The 19,297-nt window shown below is 58.5% G+C and overlaps 3 protein-coding genes across 4 annotated transcripts; 2 read left to right on the top strand and 1 right to left on the bottom strand.

Moving 5' to 3' along the window:
- Window positions 1–2,959: 2,959 nt before the first annotated feature.
- On the bottom strand, window positions 2,960–19,261 carry NECAB3 (N-terminal EF-hand calcium binding protein 3). 2 transcript variants are annotated; one of them, XM_049649989.1, is made up of 13 exons: window positions 19,058–19,261; window positions 17,064–17,088; window positions 15,455–15,563; window positions 14,435–14,460; window positions 14,118–14,215; window positions 6,094–6,230; window positions 5,715–5,833; window positions 5,530–5,609; window positions 5,372–5,425; window positions 4,745–4,857; window positions 4,498–4,575; window positions 3,897–3,988; window positions 2,960–3,807 (listed from the first exon to the last, which is right to left on the bottom strand). In XM_049649989.1, exons 1-13 carry the CDS (start codon window positions 19,172–19,174, stop codon window positions 3,779–3,781), a joined length of 1,077 nt encoding a protein of 358 aa, XP_049505946.1. In that variant the 5' UTR covers window positions 19,175–19,261; the 3' UTR covers window positions 2,960–3,778. The 2 variants fall into 2 exon arrangements, with proteins under 2 accessions (XP_049505946.1, XP_049505947.1); XM_049649990.1 differs by lacking the exon at window positions 4,498–4,575.
- On the top strand, window positions 7,689–9,085 carry CA3H20orf144 (chromosome A3 C20orf144 homolog). Its single transcript, XM_049650005.1, has 2 exons — window positions 7,689–7,910; window positions 8,632–9,085. The coding sequence occupies exons 1-2, from the start codon at window positions 7,782–7,784 to the stop codon at window positions 9,040–9,042; spliced, it is 540 nt and encodes a 179-aa protein (XP_049505962.1). The 5' UTR covers window positions 7,689–7,781; the 3' UTR covers window positions 9,043–9,085.
- Window positions 11,059–13,022, top strand: ACTL10 (actin like 10). The gene has a single exon (XM_049650000.1). The coding sequence runs from the start codon at window positions 12,181–12,183 to the stop codon at window positions 12,916–12,918; it is 738 nt and encodes a 245-aa protein (XP_049505957.1). The 5' UTR covers window positions 11,059–12,180; the 3' UTR covers window positions 12,919–13,022.
- Window positions 19,262–19,297: the final 36 nt, after the last annotated feature.

Raw genomic sequence — 19,297 nt, 5'->3', positions numbered from 1 at the left:
CCCTCGGTAAACAGAGGCTGCTCTCATAGCCTGCTTCTCCCTCTGCCACTATGTGATTTCCTTGAGAGGATCCATCTTTGCCCCAGTATCCTGCCTGGAGCATGGTGTCTTACATATGTACTTGTTTTGAGAATAACTTGCTGGGGGCGCCTGGCTGCCTCAGTTGGTAGAGCATGCGATTCTTGATCCCGGGGTAGTGAGTCCAAGCCCCATGTTGGGTGTAGAGCTTTGGAAAAGTGTGTGTGTGTGTGTGTGTGTATCCGTGTGTGTCTTCCTGAAGGCCCACTTAATTCTCAGGTTCTTTGTTTTGACGCATCAGAGGCTGTGTTAAGGGGACTTGGTGTGTTTCCCTCTGAGAGCTGGAGAGCAATGACAGCCATTTAGACTGTTGCTGTCTCTCCCACACCTGGCCTGGCACTGGCCCAGTCGCCAGGACAGGTTTGAATGTGTACAGGTGAGTCACTGGCACAGGTGGGAGAGGTGAGGAGGCAGGTGCAGGGAGTGGGTGAAAGGGCGGGGATGGCAGCTGGTGGAAGGACCCAGGAGCTTTCCCAGCTTCAGTGTTCTGCCTGCCCTTGACCTGGGTGCTATCACCAGCTCGGGGCATTTCACCGTCCCCAGCACCTGCCACAAAGCAGGTGCCCAATGGCCGCTGAAATGAGATGAAGAGCCACCAAGAGCAGGGCATTGAGGGCAAGGGCTGGAAAGGTGACCCAGACCTGATGGCTTTGACCTGCTACTTAAAGGCTAAGGCGGCGTTTCTGTGGTGGACAGGGGCAGGGGTGTGGGGGAGGCCAAGAGGGAGTGACAGGTCACAAATAGCCCAGCTCAGCTTGTGTGTGTTTTAGGGAGAGGAGGCTCCACAGAGTGGGAGAGGGGGCTGATTGCTAAGGGTCTTGAATGCCAATTCAAGTAACCAAACTTGATCTTGATGCTGAAGCCAGTGTGGTGCCACTGAAGGGTCTTAGCCACAGGGGTGTGGTCCCCACATCAATGTTTTGAAAGCCCCTTGTCTGTTTTCTTATGGAATGGATTTGGGGTGGGGCGGGGGGGATGCAGATGGGAAGCCCAGTGAAGAGGCTGCCACAGTCTTCTAGGCCAGAGGTGATGGTGGACACGAGCTGGGGGTTAGGGTGACTACCGGATGGAGATGAAGGTGGGCTCTCAAGAGGTAAGTAAACACGACGTAAAGGCTTGGCAAGCTCCTCTGTGCCCCTGCAGGCTGCCGAGAACTTTGTTCTCCCTGTAAGCTCTAACTCCAGCGCCGGGTCTACAGTCCAGCCCCCACAGCCACCGGACATTCCTGACGGCTTCCAGGCTGCCCTGTTACCTGCAGGCCATCGTGCAAATTCCCTCTGGTCGGGCCCCCTGCCTCACCTCCAATCCCTTACACTCCATGGCTCCACCTCTGCTCCCTTTGTGTGCCACGTTCTCCCTCCCCAACCACCCCTGTCAGAGACCCCTGCTGAAAGCCAGGACACCACCCAGGAGGCCACCCCCGACCCTGCAGGACCGGCCCGCTCCCCTCCACCTGCAGCGCCCTCCCCAGCACCTGCAGGCTCCCGTAAAGGAGGAAGGCCACCGCCAGGTGAGGCGGGCAAGGGCGAAAACCCTCCGGAGGCACTCGCTTCACAGAAGTCAGCTTGAGGATTTCAGCATCATCGTTCGAAGATGCCAACGGGAAGTGTTTTTTAGTGTTGAGGGTTTGCTGTTGCTGTTCATGTGGAGGAAATGGAACAGAAGCAATTAGAACCTAGGACAGAAAGCAGGACGGTTTCCTCCCGGATGGGCTTCTTGTCTAACCAGGACACCGAAGCCTCCTCAGGCCGCCCAGAGCAGTGCGGCACCGGTGCTGGCTGCCCTCTCCAGGAACCGCCCGGAGCCTGCGAAGAGGTGTGGCGGGGCACAGCCCGGCACGGTGCCGGCCAGCGAGCCACCAGGGACCCCCGTGCTGGCTCTTTGGCCCGGGTGGCCGGGCCGGCGGCATAGCTCTGCGGCCCCCCCTCACGGGGAGACACCTCAGGGAAGACCCTGCCTAGAGTCCCGGGCCAGGACGTCCATCTGAGCTGTCTTCCTGGCACCACTGGGGCACTCGGAACACCGGTGACATGTCAGCCCACTGGCCAGTCACCCCCGGCTTAAAACCTACCACAGCTTCCTCAGCATGAAGCACCTTTGAGGCCCTGCCGCCTCCTCACTTTCGCCTCAGCCCACTGCCCCCTCACCCCAACCTCAGCCCCCGCTGGGCTTCCTTCAGTTCGTGAGGCAAGCTCTCTTCCCCCTCAGGGCCTGAGCGTGTGTTTCCGGCCTAAAGACTCCTGACCCCAACACCTTCCAGACCAGGTCAGAGGCCATCCTTTGCTCTTGTGTTGCCAAGTGCCTCCCCTTTAGAACCCACGACTGTGGCAGTCGCCTCTCCCCAGATGGCTCAGAGGAGGGCCCCCTGGTGCCTGGATGGACCAACTTGGCCATTTTGCACCTGATTCTGTCAGGTGACATGGGTGGTGACAAACCCAGTCTGGAAGGGGGGCCGTGGGGAGGAAGGTTCTGTCAGGGGACAGAACTTCTCGCAGGCATGCAGTTACACTATCTGGGACTCCAAGAAGGTTCTGTGCCCCCAACTTCAGACCACATCATGTTGGCAACGAGGGTGGTGGTGAAGCTAGGACGGCCAGCTGACTTTCAGGGGGTTGAGAGCAGAGACCCAATCCAGTCCACTCCCATTCCCAGACAAGGCCCAAGAACCAGGGCTTGTGAGCCTGAGAAGGTCCTGAGTTGAGGAAACGGAGACGAGCTGTGATTTAAGTTATCATCATCATCATCATCTGTTCACAAGGGAGCTCAAGATAGGAACTGACTGATTCCTAAGGATAGGTTGTCTGCCCTAAATCTCTCATCTGAGATGCAAACCAACCCCAGGGCCTGGACTTCTTGCAGAGGGAGAGAGAGGACACAACACCAGAGGTGACCACCGCCTTTATTGCCTCTGTGCTGGGGTCTTGGGCTGGGGGTTGGGGTTTGGAGGTATCTGGGGGGAGCAGGTGACACTGGGCCCAAATTATTGCTACTTGGCAAGGTCACCTTGGGACTTCCCATAGTGCCCTGAGTGTGGGTAGGCATGAACATGCAAAATATATGCAAATGACATGCAAACCAACCCAGGATCTTGCCGAGGTCTCTGGTGCAGCCAAGGGTGCTGGAAGAGTTGGAAGCCTGCTAACCCAGGAGGGTGATGGGGACACCCAGGTTCTTACCCCACACTGCAGACGGATCCGGCCCAGCCTCAGGGGTCGAGGTTTGGTGGGGGGGGGGTGGGGGTGGTGTCCCTGAGCATCAGCCCTGGTTCTGCTGCTGGCTGAGGAAGAGCAGAAGCCTGGCCCCAAGACAGCAGGAAGAAAGCAGGGTACCCACTAGGCAGCCAGACAGCCCGAGGCCCACCCAGAGAGGGAAGCGACCTCCTTCCTCTGTGTCACACAAGGCTGGGACAGAGGTGACCAAATCCAAGCTTCCTGAGCCAGGCAGAGGCCAGAATGCCTCAGAGGCCAAAGCTACAAACAATAAAATACACTGATAAATAAATAGAAAGCGAGCAGCCCAGTCCCTGATCCCTGGGCTGAGAGACTCTCCACCAGCTAGGTCTGGGGCAGGGGGACCTTTGAGAGCCCGGCCCCAGTTCTAAGAGTGGCAGCGTCCTTGGTCTTGGTGCTGAGTTGACCAGTCGAGAAGCTCCAGAAGGAGGCAGGTAGGGCCCCAGGGCCTTGGCTTATGCAGGTCAGGCTCAGTTATTATTCATAATCCACCAGGAGGCTAGGGGTCAGAGGTTGAGGGTCAGAGGCCATCAGGGGCCCACTGCCACTCCATAGGGCTGTAGAGCAGGGTCGGGGGCCACAGCATACCTGGGAAGAACACAGTGGTGAGGGTGTCTGGAGCTCGCAGGTGGTCAATGAGGATGCGCTGGAAGGCCTTACTGCAGGCGGACTGCTGGTGCCTGGGGAGGGCCGTGGAGTGACCTGAGGCTGGAGCTGGTCCCTCGGAGAGCAAGACCACATGGCTGAGAGCTCCCCACCCCCACCCTGTCCTACTGTCTGGATTCAGATCCCGGTCCTGCCTCACATTGGCTCTGAGCCTCGGTTCTCTCTCTGTGAAATGGGGACAATAGTGCCTACTGTACCAGGACACTGGGAGGATGACGTGAAATAATACGTGGGTGCTTGGCATAGACCGTGGCACGGTGGTAACAGTGTGTATTCACTGAGTGCCCGCCATCTACTGTGTTCCTGCCATCGTGCTCAGCTTTTCATACACCATCTCGTTTGGCTCATAGAAGGGTAGACCTATTATGACTCTCATTTTGGAAAGATCACTGGGGCTCAGAGTGGATGAGTAACTCTCCCGAGGTCACACAGCCAGTGATTAATAGAGGATGATTTGAACCCACGCCTGACTCACTCCAGGGCCCATACTCAATAAACTTTAGCTTTCAGATACCATTCATACCTTCTCCAGGAGGCCTCATCCTGCCAGAACTCATATAGGGTGAAAGAGGCATTGTCCAGCATCTTCTGGGCAGACACACTGTGGGGCCAAAGAGATGGCCAGGCCAGGCCCAGGCTACCACCACCACTGCCCACCCAGCCTGGGTGTCTGACGGGAGCCTTGGCCAAGGACGCCCAGCCCCAGCACTTTGCCCTGCTCACCCCCCTCCCCTGACCTTGGCCAGCCCACTAGCCAGCTAGGGACTCACTGCAGGCAACGGCTCTGGGCCCCTGTGAAGTCCACATAGCAGCACAGGGCACGGTGGAAATCCTGCAGGGCTTCCTCTGCCACGTGCACCTGCCTCTGGGCCACGAGGATGTGCTGGCAAGAGAGGCAGCCTGGTGAGCCGGGGCGAGGCAGGGCCCAGGGGAAGGACTGGCTGTGGCCTTCAGGAGGACTCCGCCCTTCTTGACTTGCACTAGCCCCGCCTACCGTGAGGTCAAGCCCCTGCCCCAACCTGGCCCCCAGCATCCCTGCCTCCAGCCTCTCCTCATGGCCAAGATCATTGCCTTGATCCGGCCACTGTCCCTCCCTCCAGCAGCATGCCACCACTTCCCCCTCTAGCCTTCACCCACACACCCCAGACCCAGCTTTCAGGAACGCAGATGAAGTGAACTAATACCCAGAGAGACACAGTGATTTCTACAGGGTCACAGAGCAAGGGCCAGAACCCAGCACCTGCCAGGCTTGGGGGACGAGGGCTGGGCCAAGCCTGAGAAATGGGCATGTGTGTAACACAGAGGCCAAGCGGGCAGCAGGCCCCGTGAAACCCCTCATTTGATGAGCACCTCGTCCTGGCCCAATACCCAGTTGCCTGTCCCTCTCCTGGACTCACCGAGTCAGGCCCCTTGGTAAGCTCCTCTTCATGCAGGGGTTCCAGCCGGGGGGCCTATGAGGGACACAGAGTGTGGGCAAGGCCCCCGGTGTGTGCCTGGCTTATGTAGATTCCAGGAAGAACCTCCCCCTTGGGGCACTGGCCACCTGGTCACTCACCTTACACTCAAGCTGGTCAATGAGCTCCTGGAGACGGTTGACCTGGAGCCGCCACTGCATCTCAGCTTCTGAGCTCTGCCCTGGGGTGGGACACCCATGGGGGGAAGTCAGGCATGGGCCCCCTCGGGTTGGGAAGCCTCTCAGGATGAGCTGAGGGGCAGTGGGTGAGTGGGCACCGGGGGCACCTGTGTCCGAGGAGCCAGGAGACCAGGTGGGTGACCGACTGACGCTCCGCGGGGCCCTGCGCCCTGCCCTCCGGCAGCCATGGGGCCTGCTCTGTACCTCCTCGCTGTCTTCATCTGACCTAAGAGAAGTGGAGGGTCAGCCCATTGCTCCCAGACCCACAGGCCAAGAACTGGGGCCCCTGCACAGGGCTGGGCCTGGGTGGAGCAAGACAGGCTTCCTGGGACACTGAGGCCCAGCCAGCCGCTCCCTCTCACCCCTTCTTGGCCTCCCTGTCCGAGAACAAGAATAATGGGCTCTGGGATGCTGGAGCTGCGGAATGTGATGAAAGCTGAGGGCCCTGGAATGTGGAGACAATGACCAGCAGGGCACCTCACGTACCGTGGGCCACGGGCCTGGGCCTCCAGGGTATCTGACGCCCCTTCCAGCGAACTCTGCAGGGCTTGTAGCTGGCTCACCGTCTCCCGCAGTAGGAAGCGGGTCACAAACTGGTCCACCTTGGAGGCCCGCTCATATTCCTGGGGGCAGAGGGAGCATGCTCAACATACCCTGGCCCCAAGCATATATTTCTGAATGGGGAGCCACTGTCCTGCTCCCCTACCCTTGCCCATCCAAGCAATAGTACAGCATGAAGAGCAGAGAGCGTGCAACCAGAGCAGGACAGTTCTGGGACTGGGAGCAGGGCCTGGCCTCCCTTTCTGGGAGGTGTAAGACCACCTTTACAGGGAGGCATCTGCCATTTTCTGGGCCCTAAGGCCCCTTCCCTGTTGGGCCACCACCTTTAGCCAGGCTGGTGGCGGCGGGGGGAGAGAGGGGGGTGTAAGGCAGGTCACATGGCATCCGAAGGCATGAGGCAAAATGATGGTGTGATGTGGCCCCATGCTCACCAGTTGGCCCTAAACTCATGATCTATGCATGCATTCATTCATGCACTCATCCATGCAACAAATACTTAACTTCTACTAGGAGCTGCAGATACAAAACAGCCAGGCCACTGTCCTTATACACATAGCACTGATTCCTACATCACTAGCCTCCACTCAGCCCCTCCCAATGTGGGCAGAGAGACAAGGCCGACAGGCCAGTCCCTACACTGCCCATTTGAGATGCTCAGAGACTCTCCAACTACCTTCGCCTCCTTGTGCCTTAGTTTCCTCACCTAGAGAACAGGGAGGATAATAGCCGTCTCACCGAGCGGTTGAAAAACTTCAGTGAACTAATTCCTACATAGGACACAGCCCAGGATGGGAGTCCTGAGAAGCCAAAGTCCAGGTGCTTGCCCACCCTCCACAAAGGGCTCCAGAGGCAACATCCATCAGGGGCTTCATTTCTTTCCATGACCTGCCTCTGCTCAGCCATCAGATGGGCCCTGCTGGGCCAGGCTCATGAGCAGGGAGGCAGGAACAGAATGGGGGCCAGGTGTTCTCACTCTTAGGCCAGTGGTTTCTGCCCTGTCTCCAAGCCTCGTTCTCCAGACTTCCTGGCCATGCTCTGAGCTCTCTGAAATCCTTCCAATAAATTCCCTTTTGAGCGCTTAAGATGGTCGATCGAGTCTCTGTTGCTTGCAACCAAAAAACCCAGCTGCCACAAGCACCCACTCTGTGCCATGCCCTGTTCCAAGCAGAATTTCATTTAATCCTCATAACAACTTATAAAAACCATAATGGACCCCATTTTGTAGATGAGAAGACTGAGGCCTGGAGCAATTAATTACCTTGGGCCAAGATCACACAATTAGTTAGCGGCAGAGCCAGAATTCAAACCGGGACCACAAAAATTCGTCTCTACTCACCACTAAGCGCCTTACAAGCATTGCCTTATTTGTGATTATCAGCCCAGTTTTACATCTGAGAAACCAAGGCCAGAAGTCACAGCCAGAGTAAATGGAGCCAAGATTCGCCTGTGGGTTCTGGGAGGAGGAGCTTAGAGCCTACAGCTGGTGAGGTTGACCTATGAGGTCACAATGTGGCCTCCCCAGGATAGAGTGGGGACAAGAGTGCCCCTCCCCCAGCCAGAGGGCAGGGCAGAGGCAGCATGGGCTGTGGCCTCCAGTGGTGACCAGCCCTGCCATGGGAAACAACAGTTCTCACAAGAGAACCAAAGTGCCCAAGCAGGCCTGCAGGGAGAGGCCACCTGACATGGACAAGGCTGGGTGGAAACAGCAGTTCTTCAGCCATCTCAAGCGGAAGAAGCCAAACGTGAGTGCCAGGGTGTTAGGGCAGGTGGGAGTCAGGGGAACTTGAACAGGCAGGCAGGAGGGGATGCTGGGATTCTAGGCCTTGTGGGCATAAGTCCGAGGCGCATGGAAGGGCTTGGATAACCCCTCTGAAGATGGCAGTCCCAGGAACCCACGTGGTGTGGTTGGGTCCTAAAAGCCCAGAGGGAGGGCAGGGATTCAAGCAACCAGGAGAAATTAGGAGACGGGAGTCCATGAGGGTGGGCCGGAAGGGATTCTCCCAACTCCCCACAGAGAAGTAGAGGGTTCTGCGTGGTGAATCAGCCTTAGTTGGTACCGCAGGGGCTATGGGCACAGGGAGCTCCTTTATGCCCCCTTTCCAGCTCCCAGCCTCAAAACATGCTACTTTTCCCCTTCTTCGAGTGGGCAGAGGCCCTGGAGGGGGTCCGGGTGGGTGAGAGTCCCGCTACTAAGGCTGGGAGGGCAGGCAAAGATCCCACAATCGCAGACGGTGCAAGTCTGAGGAGGTCAGCTACGGTGGGTGAACGTTTCCAGAGGGAAGGCAGGTGTCCTGGGCAATGGCACCGGGAGAGACCCACTCCCGCCCCCGAGCACGGGAGGAGAGCGGGAGTCCTGGAAATGTAAAGGGGGCAGAGTCTTGGGAGACTGGATCTGGGTGGGTGAGGATCCTCAAGAAGAAGGCGCTGTACGCTCTTCCCCCTCACGCTCCCGCCCCGCCCCAGGCCAAGATCGTGCTGCTTTTCCCCTTGGACAAGCAGCAGCAGCTATCCGACGTGGCGGCGGGCTCAGGCGCGCGGCCCGGGCGTCCAGGCGAGGACGCGACGGGCGCCCCCGTGGGCTCCCCGGCGGCGGCGCCCACGCTGCGAGGAGCGGGTGACTGTGCTGATCGGCGCGAGGGCGCACGCGCGCGAGACCTGAAGACGATCTTGGTCCTGCTGCTGCTGCTGGACGCGCGGCTGCAGGAGGGGCGCTGCGCGGCCGGCGCGCCCGGAGCGGGGGGCGGGGCCAAGGTCGCGCAGGGCTGGCAGCGGCTCTACTCGCGCCTGCTGACCGACGTTCAGGCGAACCGCGAGGCCGACCCCGCCGAGGAGCAGCCGCGCAAGCGGCGCCGCTGCCCTCGCTCGCGGCCCTGAGCGCCCGGCCCGTGGCCCAATAAAGAGCGCATAGCACCCCTGGCGCCTGCTGGCTCTGTCTGAGGAGGCGCAGAGCTGGGCGGGGGTAACCGGGCCCAGAGCGAGACGCGGATGAAACAGTAGGACTGAGGGCCGAGCAACGGCAATGGCTTGGCGCCAAAACCGAGCCTTCTCCTTCCTTGTGTCCCAAGCATCAGAACCCCTGCCCCCAGGTGGGGAGGGACACCCTGCCACAGTGGAGGGAAGCTGTTTCCCTCCTCCTCCTCCAGCTCCAGGCCCGGGTCAGACCTTCAGGTTTGCAGGCCCAAGGGAGATGAGTTTGGGCAAACCCCGGTGTGGGCACGCTAGGAGGAGGGACCTGCCTCCAGCCGAAACCTAACATCTTCAAGAGTCCTCAACATCCACAAGTCCTTCTTAGGCAGGGGGCGGAGGCAACAGACACCACCATCCTGGAAGAAACTGTGAGGGTCCCACGGTCAGCTGGGCTGGGGCCTGAGACTCACATTCTGCCTGTGAGAGCACCCAGGAGGAGAGGCTGGGGTCTGGGGGCTTCTGACCCCACTCCTACCCCACTCTGCTTGGTAACCCCCAAGCCACCTCATCACTTGTCCCTCACTCTACCTTGTGCCATCCCCTTCCCCACATTGCAGTCAGAGACTTCTTCCAAACCACTTAGCTGTCTGTAGGACAGTTGGCTCTGCTCCTAAGCTCCCACTGATTTCTCCAAAGCCCAGAGGGAAACGCCCAAACTTATTGTTGTCAAATGCAAGCTCAGCCCCCAGCCTTAGTCTTTCCCTCTAGGGCTTCTGAGTGACTCATATCCTCACCCTTGCTCTGGCTATATTGCCACTGTGGTCTCCAATGCAAGGTTCACCTCCCTAATCCACCCAGGAGAGGCCTGGCATGTTATCTGTGAGAAAGACCCAGCTGCTTCTCATTTTCCTGGGCCCCAAACCCAGCTCCAGACCTGAGTGCTGCCCCAGCCCTACCGAACCTGTAGCCAGCCTTCCACTGGTGACCACCTCAGAATGTCCCAAAGGGGACAGATGCAGCAGGGGGTGAAGGTCCCAGCTCATTAAAGACACAGGCCCGGCTTCTGCTACAGATGCACTTCCGTTAGTGTCAACACAATCGACATCCCTTCTGTATCCCCTGCTTCAGGCTGGAGGTTGCATGACCCACGGCATCTCCCCAAATGCTTATAAAAACATACCCTTTCTTGCCATCCCTGTGGTTACAATCAAGGTAACCATGTCCTTCAATGTGGCCACACATCCTGGCCATACGTGATTGGCCTAGGCTGGTCCTATCAGCCTCTTTCCTGGGACTGTAATTCAGGAGATGTGAGAGACTGTTTTCTATGTGAGCATGCATGGGCTGAAGCCAGTCTTCAGAATAAAACAATGCAGAGCCTGTACACATCCTGCAGCTAGGCCCTGCGTCCAGTCTGTTCCTGAAACCTGATTTCATCTTTGTTCTTGGCGTCCATAAGGCCTACAAGATCCTTGTAATCAAATCCCTATTTTAGCTTAAGCTCAGTTGAGTAGGTCTTCTACTTGCAACCGAAATGGTCCTAAAGAGAATAATAGACTCTGCAGAGACTAGAAATGGCCTTTTTCCTATGTGAGGATTATTAGTGCGTTCTGGAGGAAGAAGGTGAGCCCAGAGAGAGATTAGGACTTGCTCAGGGGGGCACAGTGAGTCATCTTCAGAACTGAGTCACAAACTCCTTGGGTCCACTGGAGTCCATACATGGAAGCCCCTGGAGGTAGTGTCCCTATGTGGGCTGCCTGGGCCCCTCAGGGCTGAGCTCACATAGGTCCTATGAGTGGCTACAGATCTGTGATTAAGAGCTTTCCCTTCAGCATGAAGGAAGGTGGGGAGCGGGGAGGGGACTGCTGCACATCGGCCAGAGTACATCGGATAATCTGAAGCATTCTGGTTGTGCTGGACAGCTGAGGCCAGATCCCCTGATGCCAAAATCACTGCTCTTGGCCCTGTCTCAGGAGAGAGGATGGGTCCAGGGAGTTTTCATGGGAGAGGTCTGTGGAATACAGCAGGTCCTCAGGACTGAGGTCACAATGAGTCCAATCCGAGTTCTTTTCCTTCCTTCTCTGACCACCCCCTCTTACCTTAAGTCAAGGCCAAGAGAGAGGTGCCAGGAGACCTTCTGGGGCTCAAGGACTGGGCTGGACTCCTGGGTACCCAAGTAAGGATATATGTCCGGAGGACACTGCCACAAGGCCCCAACATTGTTAGAGCCCTGCTGCTCCCAGAGGCTTCTCATCTAGAAGGATTGAACGAGGCCCTCTCAACGTCTACGTCCACCAGGACTGAGGGGGCGGAGCCACATAGCGGAGGCGCGTCCTCAGAGGGGTGGGCCTGGTGCAAGGTGGGTCTTGAGCCTTGAGCCACAGGAGGGCAAAGAGGGCCAAAAGCGGCCGGAGCCCGCAGGAGTGGAGACTGACACTCAAATTAGTGGCGGGTGCTCGGGCCTGTGGGCAGAGCCAAGAGCTGAAAAGAGACGTCCAGTCTGGCAGGAAGAGTGGGAGCTCAGGACCAGAGGCCGGAGCCAAGAATTGAGGGCGCTAGTTCTGTAACCAGAAAGGCCAAGACTTAGGCCTGGGGCCCGAGCCAAGAGCTGAAAGGCGGGCCTCCAGTGAGGCCGGGGGCCGGGCCTCTGGCGAAGGGCGGGGTCGAGCCGGGAGTGGCGCCGTGGCGTCGGTGTCCGGGAGGTCCGGGAGCCGCCGGGTCCGTCGGCCGCCCTCGCTGGGCCGCGTGGCAGTGGTGGTAGACCAGGGCTCGGGCTTCATCAAGGCGGGCTTCGGGGGCGAGCGCCAGCCCCGCCTGGTGCTGAAGAGCTCCAGCCTGGTGCCCACCTGGGACCGGCCGGTGTGTACCCGCGCACCCGGCTGCGGGCTGGCGGGCGGCGTGGAACGGGCGCACCCCATCAAGCACGGCGTGGTGGTGGACTGGGAGGCACTGGAGGGGCTGTGGGAGCGCCTGCTGGTGGGCGGCCTGCGGGTGTGCCCGGAGCAGTGGCCCGTGCTAGTGAGTGACTCGCCGTCGGCGCCGCCCGCGAGCCGCGAGAAGGTGGCCGAGCTGCTGTTCGAGGCCCTGGTGGTGCCTGCGTGCCACATGGCCAGCACGGCGTTGTTGGCGCTCTGTTCCACTGGCGCGTTCAGCGGGCTGGCCGTAGAGGCAGGTGCAGGCGTGTGCCACGCCACACCCGTCTATGCGGGCCACTCGTGGCACGAGGCCACCTTCCGGCTGGACATCGCAGGGAGCACCCTGTCGCGCTACCTGCGGGACTTGCTGGTGGCAACGTGCCCTGATCCATCGCTGCGGGCCTTGCCCCGTAAGGCCATCACACAGCTCAAGAAGCGCTGCTGCTATGTGTCGCTGGACTTTGAGGGTGACCTTCATAACTCTGACCGCCACCATCCGGTCAGTTTCTGTTTAGGCAACGGGTGCTCTGTCTGCCTCAGCAGCGAGCGCTTCCGCTGCCCGGAACCCATCTTCCAGCCGAGTCTGCTAGGCCAGGCCGAGCCAGGACTGCCTGCACTGGCCTTCCAGGCACTGCAGAGGGTCCCTGCGACTCTAAGGACGCGGCTGGCCAATACCGTGGTGCTGGCCGGTGGTTCCACACTTTTCCCTGGCTTCACTGAGCGCCTGGAAATGGAGCTAGAGGCGCAGTGCCGGAGGCACGGCTATGGGGCACTGCGGCCTCATCTGGTGGCCAAGCCTGGGCGTGGCACAGCAGTGTGGACAGGTGGCTCCATGGTGGCCTCCTTGCGTTCCTTCCAACAGCGCTGGATAACTCGGGCCATGTACCAGGAGTGTGGCTCCAGGCTGGTGCACGAAGTGTTCAACTGAGTCATGTTGGACTGGAGGGGAGGTGCCACATGAGGGACACGGTGGGCTGAGCTATAGCTTTATCAGAGGCATTGAGTGCCAAATAAAAGTCTCAAGTGATTGGAGGTGGCAGAGTCATCATGTGCTGATGGGTCACTCCTACCCCTTACTGAGCCAGGAGGAGGTGGTCAAGATCCCAAGGACCCTCACTTTGACCTGCAGTTTGGATCTACCATAACCAGTGCCAGTCAGTCCAGGTGCCTACCCCCAGGGCCCCGTTTCCATGGCAACAAGGAAGCTAACACTCCCACTTGTGTCCAGGCCACAGATATGGAAATTATCACAACACATCAACTGCTCATCATGTACTATTTGGATTCCCATCCTATGCCAAACCTCAACAGCAGAAAACCTACTAAAACCCATGGAGAAGCAACCAGAAAAGGAAGCCCTGTCCTTAGCTGATCATTGACTCACTGAAGGCCTCAGTTTCCCCTTCTGTAAATATGGGGTCACACACAATCCTCACTGTTCCCTCCTTGCCTCCTTATTAAGAGCTATGGGACAAAGGGAGGTGGAGACATTTCTTAAAAGAAACATACAAAGGGAGGGGTGGCTTGTGTTTTTGAAGTCGCTCTCCAAGAGCCTAGAGCCCTGGCTGTGAGCACTGTTTGTGCTTGTATGCACATGTGGCCACGCATGCATACAAACACTTGGGTGCTACATGCCTGCCTGCCTTACACGTGTCCTCAGGCCAGGCCCTGCCCCACCGGGTTCCACACACCAGCATGGGCCTGTGGCTGTGTGTGAGTATGCCCATCTCCCAGCCCATCCCTGCTGGGTCCTGGGCTTGATACCCCACAATAGTTAGGTCTGGCCAATAATAAAAACAGCAGCAGCAGGAGCTCCAGGTAGCAAGTGGCTGCTGTGTGCCAGGCACAGCTCTGGGTGCTGGGAATAGAGAACACGAAAGGCAAAAATCCCTCCCTTCATTCTCATTTCTCTGTCACATCAAATGTTTGGAGGTAAGCTCTATTATCATCCCCAGTTTACAGATGAGAAAACTGAGGCCCAGAGAGATAAAGGTACACAGCCAGAATGTGGGAGAGAACCCAAGCCTCTAGCTTCACAGCCCTGAGCCATGACAGTAGAGGCTCCCATAGGACAGCAGACACCCCTGCCCTCATTCCAGGCCCTCCACCATCAACCCCTCCACTCACCAGCTTGGTGGTGTCCATGGCAGTGAGCACGGCACAGTTCAGTGACTCCAGTGCGGCCAGCACAGGCTGGTAGACACCCAGGTGTTCTGAGAAATAGTCTGCAGGCAGAGAAGGTGCTCAAAGGTTCCCAGACCACCCCCTACTCCTGCTACGCGGCCTCATTTACCCAACCTGGGATTCCTCAACAGCCAACCAGGCCTCATATCCTGAGGCAAGCCCATCTTGTTCCATTAGGAGAGAAGGAACAGCCTCCAAGGAACATCATGCCCACCTGCCCAAGGGCGCCAGGAGACCAGAGCTCCCGTGGACCTACTCACCACACAGTTTCTCCGTTTCCAAATTGCTGCAGGAAAAAGAGGAGGCACGCTTCAGTCCCACAGACTTAAGCTTGGTGACCTGAGACTTTGAAGCCAATGTTCCTCCCACTGCCCACCCCAGCTCAGCCTGATGAGGAGGCTGCTTCTGCCTCCACCCAATTTAAGCTGCTCAGTGGGCCAATGGGGGCAGCAAGGGTATTACTGAGGGCAAAAATTCAGACCCACTCTTGGCCTCCAAGGGGATCTCAGGACCAGGGAGAGAAATGTGGATACAGGCCAGAGAGGAGTATAATCAGAGCTGGGAAGGGAAAACCAGGTCCGGGGAAGTTCAGAGAAGGCCTGGGGTATTACTTGGTAGGTTAGGGAGGACTTCCAGAAGGAGGGTGCTTAAGTTAGGCCTGCAAGGACAAGGAATTTGATCGGAGTGTCTGGTGGTGGGGAGGTGGCAACATTGCAAATAAAAGGTCCAGCCCAAGCCTCAGAGTAGGGAAGGGCATGGAAGCCTTGAACGCTGACCCAGAGTTTGAAATTTATTCTAAGGAGATGTTGGGGGAGAGGGAGGGACAGCTGTGTATGTGTATGCACCCATATGAGGAAGCATGGGGAGGGAAGCATGCAGACTCCTGCTAAGGCCCCTAGATGTGGGAGCACACATGGGGAGGTATGTGCGTGTTCATGAACCTGCATCGATGCGTGGAAGCAGGTGAGGCCCAGCTATCCTCAGGCATCCCCTTGTCCCTGCAGGAAGCGGGAATGGGGAGGGGGGTGGGGGGACACCTGTGGGCTGAACCACGGCTGGTGACTCAGACCGGGCTATTTTGGGGTCCCAGCTGGAAGGAGTGTGATGGACAAGGCTGGAGCCAGGGAGGGAGTGAGTGGGCGGGTAAAGCTGTCATCAAGCCCTAGCACCTCTCTCCCTATGCAACCCCCATCCTCCATAAGGAGGCAGGGGACACCGTGGGGCTGGGAGAGCCTAGCTTCACATCTACACCCAGCTCACCCACCCGTTCTCGTACTCACTCAGTGGAGGGCCCATCAATGCCGCTGAACAGTTCCCGCAGCTCCCCAGGGCTGAGAACCCCATCAGCAAAGTAATTCTGGAACTCCTCAAATGAGAGCTTACCATCATCTGGGGTGGGAGCAGAGAGCAGAGCTGGTATCCCTGACCCCTGGCTGCACCCCTGCCACCAGCTTCAGACCTCCTAAAGCTACTTGGCCAGGTGGAATGGAATTCTGAGCTTGCGGGGACTTGGCTGTTGGGGACAAAAGAGACTCCAGGGGTGCCCACTTAAGGCAACAGGGCCCACTCTTCAGGCACCCAAAGGACAAGGCAGCACACACATGGCATTGCATAGGGACTCAATAAATGCTTGCCAAATGAAGAAGCAAATGGAAAGCCTGGGACGTGGCCAGGTCATGGCAGAACCTAGACATCACTCGGAGGACTTGGGGGCTCAGTCTCTGCCCGCCAAGCCTGGCTCCAGGCTGCTCTGTACCCACACCCTTCACAGAGAAGCCACCAGGAGGCAGATGAGATCTTCCTAAGAGTTGGAGCCCCTGCAAGAAGCCGCAGGCTGGCAGGCTCAGGAGGGAATGCCCTTCTCTTCACAGCGGCTATGGAATAGTCTAAGAGCACCAGGGGGATGGCCAAAGACACCGGGAATTTGCCTGTAAGGTTTCTAAGCAGATGGGGTTGGGGGAGCAGAGCTGGGGGGGTGGGGTGGTCTGAGCCTCCCCAGACAGAGTGCTATGATCCAAATGTGTGCTGGCTGATCAATGGGTTGGGACACGATCCTGTCTCCAGGAGGCTGAAACACCAAAGGGTCTGAAGACCCCAGATGGAAGTAAGGCCAAGGCTGACCGGCTGCCTCAGCTCAGACCCTCACCTGGCCAATCAGGACACAGTGGGCTGCTCCAAGTTGTGGGCAGCAACCTGATCGTGGGCTCCCTTGAGGGCTCCTGCTTTAGCTTTCAAGGTTTTCCCAAACCAGGGTCTGAGACTGCCCAGGACCCAGAGCAGGGGAAGCTGATTCCCTGGACCCAGCAGCATCCTGTGCAAGCCTTCCCTGGGTCCAGGTGGTTGGTCATATGGGAAGTTACTGAGCCCTCTAAAGATCTAACAGCACAATCCCCCACAGCCTCATCTCCATCACCCAACCTTTCCAAGCCCCTTACACAGGAAGCTTGGAACCAAGCATCACACAGACCTGGATTCAAGACCCACCACTTAAAGGCTGTGTGACTTCAAGCAACCTGCTTCACCTCTCTGGGCCTGTGCTCCTTAGTCTGTAAAATGGGATGAAGAATTCCCATCTAGCTGTTGGTTGTGAGGACAACATGAAATCATATAGAAGAGTTATCCATACCTGTGCCCGGGGCATTGTGGGAGAGTATGCCCCCACCTCCAGCCTCTGGCTAAACCACATTCCCTCCACTCTCCATCCTGCCAAACTGAATTCCAAATGGCACCCCCTCTGGGAAGGACGGCTTGACTGATTCTCCTGATTTGGGTCTTCCCAAGATTTTTCTCCATTCTAGACTGTGCTCCCAAACCCGTGACACTCCCCTGAGCCTCCTTGATGGCCCCCACCCCTCCCCACACTGTAGACTCAAGGGAAGGCACACTCACCATTCTTGTCTGCTCTGCGGAAAACCTGGAGGACAAAGGGGCACAGATGGGAGCTGTGAGTGCCGCCTAGGAGGCAGGATGCCCCCACCCAGCTCATCAGGGCCCCAGCTGGCCAGCCTACCCCCCCACAACCTTGCCTTTCCTCTTGCCCAGCCTGGTCCTAAACCCCTGCCCAGATCAGCCCTGTGGGAGGCTTTCCAACAAGGGGAGCACAGGAAGATCACACAGCAGGTCTCACCACTTGCTCACATTTCCTGCAGGTCCTGGCCCCACAGGGGGTGCTCCACACCAGCTTCCAGCACCCCCACCTCCCACACCCAGAGGCTACCCAGGGTTCTGTCCGAGGTATGAGCCCTTGCCACAGTCCCAGCTTGAAGAAGGTGGGGAAATGGGCCAAGTTCCTGGGCACTACTTGTCCCAGACCTGAACCCCGTAACTCTGCAGCATGGCCATGGTCCATCCCAGACTCTGCCCACTCAAGGCTCTTTCCCTGTGTGCTTAAGACCCTGATATGCAAACAGTGGCTAGTCCTTTCTTTGTGGGTGTCTGGGGTTAACCATTCCAGGGCCAGGGCTTCTTATGAGGCTGATTCAGTGTGAAGGCCTTGGGCAGGCTCGCACGCGTGTGTGTGTGTGTGTGCACGCACACACATGTGCAAAGGGGAGTGGGAGTGGCAGAAAGCAAGGGTGGACAGATTGTATTTACAGAGAAGCAGAGATGAAGGGCAACAGAGGCAGAAAGGGACAGAGTCAAGACATGATCAGGGACCAGAGACTCCCAGGTCATCCAAAGCAGCCCAGCAAATGGGAGACCAGCACACCTGGCAAGGAGGGGCCGGCCAAAGTCTGGACAAAGAACCCTTAACAACTCCATGTCCTGAATGCCACTCCTCTCCAGCTGTTACCTCTGGGTCAGTGAAGCATTGGGATGAATCTAACCCCTAGCCAGAAGCCTGACTCAGAGGTCTGCCACTGTCTCGGGTCACACAGCAGCCCGGTGTGGCCTGGCTGGGGCAGATGGAGATGGCAAGAAGGGGTGCTATGCTGTGAATGAGGGCACCTGGGGCCACACTCAAACAAGCCTCTGCCTCTGTGTGATTGTGGACATGTTTCTAACTCCTCCGGCCTTGGTTTTTCCATCTGGGAAGCGGGATGGACAGATTCCTTCAATCCAGGACTGCGGTCAAGGTGCTGAGTCACTGGGGGCAGCGGGAAGTGGACAGGAGTGCCGTCTTGCCGTCTTTCCCACAGGCAGAGACCTCTGAAGCTGGGGGCGGGGGGTAGTGAATGGGCCAGGATGGGGCTGAGCACCAGGGGAGGAAGGGGCCTGAGGCAGTGACTGAGGCCTGGCTAGGCTGCCCTTAGTTGGTGCCCCTGGGGGCGCTGCAGGGCCACCTGCCACACACAGGAGGGAGGTACAGACCACTGTGGGCAGTCCTGACGAACTATGGGACTCCATGGCCCCTGGGTCAGATCTATGGGACTCTGGGATCAGCCCTGGATCAGCAGTCTGGGGGGCTGTTTATTCTTCCAGCCTCCCCTGACTGGGTCAGCCCAGCCTGGGATTGCCATAGAGGGGACTGCTCCTGTGATCAAGTGTTGACAGCCCCCACTGCATCATCCACATGGGGTGGACTCGGGGGGGGGGGGGGGGGGGGGGGCAGCAGGGGCAGTGACACCGAACCAGGAGATAAGGAGAGTGAGAGACTGAGAACGGGCACAAAGGAAAGGAGACAAAGATAAGGGAGAATGGAGACAGCAGGGTCAGAGAGAGATGGTGAGAGGCAGAGACCCAGAGACAGAAGCAGGGCCCCAAACAGACCTGGAGAGAGAGACACTGACAGAAAAAGAGACTGAGAGACGCAGAGACGGGGGTAAGGAGAGACAGCGAAAGACTGAGAGCCCAGCAAGACACAGGGAGAGAGCAGACAGACCTGGAGAGACTGACAACCCCAGGGCTAGAGAGCCTTCGCCCCCTGCCCGCTCCCCACTCACGTCCTGGAAGAGCGCGTGTCCGGCGGGCCCGGCGGCAGGCACGGGCGCGGGGGACCGCCGGGGCTCGGGCGCGGGCGGCCGGATCAGGCACACGGTGAGCAGCCCCGCGCACGCCATGGCGCCGCCACCCACTCGGCTCGGGCTGGGCTGCGGCTCCGGGTTCTGGACGCCGCCGCCTCGGACTCCGGGGGACGCCCGCCCATCGGCGCCGGCGCGGACGCCCGGGGCCCCGCCCCCCGC

This window comes from Panthera uncia (assembly GCF_023721935.1).
Source record: "Panthera uncia isolate 11264 chromosome A3 unlocalized genomic scaffold, Puncia_PCG_1.0 HiC_scaffold_11, whole genome shotgun sequence".
NCBI lineage: Eukaryota > Metazoa > Chordata > Mammalia > Carnivora > Felidae > Panthera > Panthera uncia.
This window is presented reverse-complemented; position numbering and strand designations above follow the sequence as displayed.